This window comes from Lampetra planeri, chromosome 50, assembly GCF_965212315.1.
Source record: "Lampetra planeri chromosome 50, kcLamPlan1.2.h2, whole genome shotgun sequence".
In the NCBI taxonomy this organism is placed as follows: Eukaryota; Metazoa; Chordata; class Hyperoartia; order Petromyzontiformes; family Petromyzontidae; genus Lampetra; species Lampetra planeri.
The window spans coordinates 8,449,075-8,454,429 of record NC_136156.1 but is presented as its reverse complement, the minus strand read 5'-3'; the positions used below and the strand labels follow the sequence as shown (position 1 = coordinate 8,454,429).

At 58.9% G+C, this 5,355-nt stretch overlaps 1 protein-coding gene across 1 annotated transcript; it reads right to left on the bottom strand.

The window, feature by feature from the left end:
- Nucleotides 1-1,528: 1,528 nt before the first annotated feature.
- Nucleotides 1,529-4,747, bottom strand: LOC144734174 (trophoblast glycoprotein-like). Its single transcript, XM_078616250.1, has 2 exons — nucleotides 4,393-4,747; nucleotides 1,529-4,336 (listed from the first exon to the last, which is right to left on the bottom strand). Exons 1-2 carry the CDS (start codon nucleotides 4,451-4,453, stop codon nucleotides 3,174-3,176), a joined length of 1,224 nt encoding a protein of 407 aa, XP_078472376.1. The 5' UTR covers nucleotides 4,454-4,747; the 3' UTR covers nucleotides 1,529-3,173.
- Nucleotides 4,748-5,355: the final 608 nt, after the last annotated feature.

Sequence of the window (5,355 nt, the reverse complement as noted above, 5' to 3'; positions counted from 1 at the left end):
CCTGGTCTAACACCACACACACACACCCTGGTCTCACACACACACCCTGGTCTCACACAACCAACACACACACACCCTGGTCTCACACAACCAACACACACACACACCCTGGTCTAACACCACACACACACACACCCTGGTCTCACACACACACCCTGGTCTCACACAACACACACACACACACCCTGGTCTCACACAATCAACACACACACACCCTGGTCTCACACAACCAACACACACACCCTGGTCTCACACAACACACACACACCCTGGTCTCACACAACACACACACACACCCTGGTCTCACACAACACACACACACACCCTGGTCTCACACAACCAACACACACACCCTGCTCTCACACAACACACACACACACCCTGGTCTCACACAACACACACACACACACCCTGGTCTCACACAACACACACACACACACACACCCTGGTCTCACACAACACACACACACACACACCCTGGTCTCACACAACACACACACACACACACACCCTGGTCTCACACAACACACACACACACACACACCCTGGTCTCACACAACACACACACACACACCCTGGTCTAACACAACACACACACACACACACACCCTGGTCTCACAAAACCAACACACACACACACACCCTGGTCTCACAAAACCAACACACACACCCTGGTCTCACACAACCAACACACACACACACACCCTGGTCTCACACAACACACACACACACACCCTGGTCTCACACAACCAACACACACACACCCTGGTCTCACACAACACACACACACACACCCTGGTCTCACACAACCAACACACACACACCCTGGTCTCACACAACACACACACACACATCCTGGTCTCACACAACACACACACACACCCTGGTCTCACACAACACACACACACACACCCTGGTATCACACAACACACACACACACACACCCTGGTCTAACACAACACAACACACACACACACCCTGGTCTCACACAACACACACACCCTGGTCTAACGCAACCAACACACACACCCTGGTCTCACACAACCAACACACACACCCTGGTCTCACACAACACACACACACACCCTGGTCTAACACAACACACACACACACACCCTGGTCTCACACAACCAACACACACACCCTGGTCTCACACAACCAACACACACACCCTGGTCTCACACAACACACACACACCGTGGTCTAACACAACACACACACACACACACCCTGGTCTCATACAACCAACACACACACCCTGGTCTAACACAACACACACACACACCCTGGTCTCACACAACCAACACAAACGCGCATCGCTCTTTTCCTTATGCCACATCTCTCAGATTTGGCACAGCGCAGCCAATCTCCATGCACCACTCCCCTCGTCCGACTTTGGGTCTTCCCCTGGTCGCATACCTCTGGGTGCCGCTCGACCTCCGCCTCGGCCTCCTGCCTTCCTGCTCCTCCCTGCACACGAGGCCCACCCATCACTACCTCCAAGTTGCCTACCCTATCCCTCCTCCACCCTACACACGAGCCCCATCCATCACTACCTCCAAGTTGCCCACCCTATCCTCCTGCACCCTGCACACGATTCCCGTGGTTGTGTTATAACTTCCATCATTATTCTGCTTGTTTACACAAGAACGCCTCAATGAGTCTCGAAGCTCTCTTTCAAGCGCTCACAGTAGCGGGGGGCGATATTGCTGCGTGCGCAGTCCCGACTGAGTAATTTACAGGTAATATTTCAGCATTGGGACGTTGGGCCAATACCAATTACATTGCATTTATTTTTGCTCGGGGAGGAAACCGAAGAACCCGGAAACAAACAACCCATGCAAGGACAGAGAGAGAGAGAACGTACAGACTCCACATTTAAAGGGCACCCGTGCCAGGAATCGAACCCAGGCCCTTCTCACTGTGCGAGACACGAGCATTGCCACTGCACTGCCAGCCTGCTCGCCCTATAACATACGGAACAAAGAAGGAGAGAGAGACGTGATATGGAAGCGCTCTGCGTAGCTTGAGACTCTGCTATGCCCTCACTGGGGCAGCGCGAGGTCGAAGGGGACAGACGTCGCACCGCGAGGCTGCCCCGGTCGACTCCAGCCTCTGGTGCGTCTGCCAGGCTCAACGTGTTCCTCTCAACGCGTTCCTCAACGTGTTCCTCAACGTGTTCCTCCTCAACGTGTTCCTCAACGTGTTCCTCAACGTATTCCTCCTCAACGTGTTCCTCCTCAACGTGTTCCTCAACGTGTTCCTCAACGTGTTCCTCCTCAACGTGTTCCTCCTCAACGTGTTCCTCCTCAACGTGTTCCTCCTCAACGTGTTCCTCTCAACCTGTTCCTCAACGTGTTCCTCCTCAACGTGTTCCTCTCAACGCGCGCGCATTCACTCTAAATAGGCCCCTTTAGTGGATCGAACAGATGGCCGCATCACGGCGATGATGACGATAGCCACCAGACGCGAACTTGCTGACACAAGAGAGCTGATCGCGTACACACGGAGACACTTACTCCAGACCCTTCCTCCAGACCCTTACTCCAGACCCTTCCTCCAGACCCTTGCTCGACAAACTAAAACTACTAGCGGGGGGTGGACGGGGGGCGATCGCTCTCACCGGTCGTGACAATTTTACATTTCCCGGTAACCGTCTCCGAAATTGAACGTCGCGTGCGCACGTTGCCGCAGACGAATGGCTCGGTCGATAAAGTGCAGCCGTTACTCTGCCGCGACAACGCTGGGATGCACGACCACGCGTTGCACTCAACGCCGCGCGACTCGCTTGTGAGGACATTTGGCGGTCGTCAATTCTTCAAGGCGCGACTACGACGGCTTCTCTCCCGGCTGTGCTGCATTTTACTCTTTGCTCGGTTACTTTGAGATGCAAATTTGCGCGAACGCTGCTCTGTAAAATAAACGTCCTTATTATTATTATTTAGCATTTGAATAAATAAATAAAACCCGCGTGGACGCTTCCCTGCACTCGCATACTTGATGTACCGTGCATGTTACTTAGCGCGCGTGCACCGCGGGGCCTTTTGCCAGACGCCCGTCTCAGTGGGGTGGGGCCTCACCTTGCCACTTGGTCGTTACAACAAAAAAACACCACCACGTGTCGGACGGCGCGATTCTACGCTCGAGCGAAAACGAGTCGAGAGGCGTCGGTGTCAAAGTTCTAGAGGCGGAACCACGTTGGCGATGCGCGGGTTCGCGTCCAGCTCGTATCTGTAATTGTACTCCTCAATCTGGTCGCGGCACGCGTCTCGGATGTGGGTCAGCCACTTCTTGATGCCCCTGCGGTTCAGGTAGAGCACGAACAGGAAGATGACTCCGATGAGCGCCACCACGATGCCGAGCAGCACGTAGGAGGCGACGGGCTCCCCCGCGCAGCCCCGCAGCGTCTGCAGGGAGAGCAGCGACGTGGTGTTGAAGACCGCGGTCGGACCCGCGGATGCGCCTCCTCCTGCTGCTGCTGCTGAGGACGAGCCCGGCGTGACGGTGCACACGAGGCTGCTCGCGTCCCTCGCCTTGTTCCGGCCCCGGTTCCTGTCGGTGAGCCACAGCACCGTCTCCGCCAAGTGGCAGTCGCACACGAACGCGTTGCCCGCCAGCCACACCTCGCGGAGCCGCGGCAGGGAGTTCATCTCCTCCAGCGTGGCGTTGCTGAGACGCCGCAGAGCGTTTCGGCGCAGGTCCAGCACCTCCAGGGCGCGCAGGGCGGACAAAGTCCCGGGCGCCAGCTCGCGTATCCCGTTGCCGCTCAGTCGCAGCACGGCGAGGTTGCCGAGGCGCGCCTCGGAGACGGCGGCGAGGAGCGCGGCGGCGGCCGAGGCGGAGTCGCCGTGGAGCGCGCGGCTCAGCTCCAGGGTCCGGAGCTCGCGGAGGTCCGCGAAGGCCTCCGGGGAGATGTTCCGCAGGCCGTTGTCGCTCAGGTCCAGGGATTCGAGCGATAGCGGCGGCGCCGGGAAGGAGGCGCGGTCGAGAGTGTCGATGCCGCTGCGACTGAGGTTGAGGACGCGCAGGTTGGGCAGCCGGGTGCCGTTCCAGTCGAGGGTCCGCGCGGAGCCGCCCGTGATGGCGAGGACGCTCACGTTTCCGACAAAGTCGCGCGGCAGGGAGAGAGGCGGCTTCTCGCATCGTACGGGCAGCTGCCCGCCCGGGGAGTCGCACACGCAGGTCCTGGGGCAGCCCAGAGATGCGGCCGACGGCGGCGGCAGCAGCAGCAGCAGGGGGTAGAGGGCGCGCAGGAGGAGAGGGCAGAGGGCAGGCGCGGTTGCCATGGCGCGCGACGAGTTACGCGGCAGGCGCCGCGGGTAACCACCACCCGATGTTGCACGCAGACAGCAGCAGCAGCAGTAGCAGCAGCAGCAGTAGCAGCAGCAGCTGCTTCTACACTCCTGACTTGGCCGCTCAAGCAGCGCCTGCCGCGGCGTATTTCAATGTCCATAATAATGAGCGGCTATCTATGTGCGAGTGTAGCGTGTCGCGTGTGCGGTGTGCGTGGTGGGTGAGTGGGTGAGGGCTGTGTGTGTGTATACGGGCACGGGACGCGCGTATTTACAGCGCGCTGCGCGCCGGCTCTGTGAGTGCTCTGCACGCACGGGGCCGGGGCGAGCGCCAGCAGCACTCAGAGATGCCGAGACACTCGAAATGATGCTGAGCAGAGGCTGGCGGCCGCTGTCCTTGGTGCTGAAGCGGCCGCTCTGCGTGGCTCTGAGGTGAGCGCTGAGCGCCTCTCGGCACGATCACCGCCTCCACCGCAGGCAGCCGACACGTGGCACGAGCCACGAGGCAGCAGCAGCGCGGACTCTTCAGACGGCCACGAGGGTGGAGGCGCCGGGCGGCAGCGCTCGCTCGCGCTCACGGAGGAGCGAGCTCCGAGGCATTTCTTGGGTCGCGCTGAGAAGGGCGAACCACCCAGTATGAGGCGCGGTCCAGCGCGCTTGCTTATGAAAGCTCATGGGAGAGGAATGTTCCACTACGTGGATGGACGGGGGGGAGGGGGGTGTGAACAAAAGCGCTGTGCTCACTTGGTGTTGCGATGATCGTGCATTGAAGGCAGCTCCAGTGCACCGGCCACGCCGTGCGTGCTCTCCTGGAACCAAATAGCATCCGGACTCATCTCATATTTAGAAACTGGATAAGTGGCGGAAATGGCACATTGATATGCCAAGGGCGAGTCTAACTCGCCATTGTGTTCCATTATGTGTCACCTACATTATGGCCCCATTAGGATTTGTGATGAATGACTGAGTCGGCCCCTCGCCCAGGCGGCCACACCTGGCGGGCCGAGTCGCAAGGGCGAAGGTTGCAGTGGACCCTGCCAGAGCACACGAGACAGCTGGCACC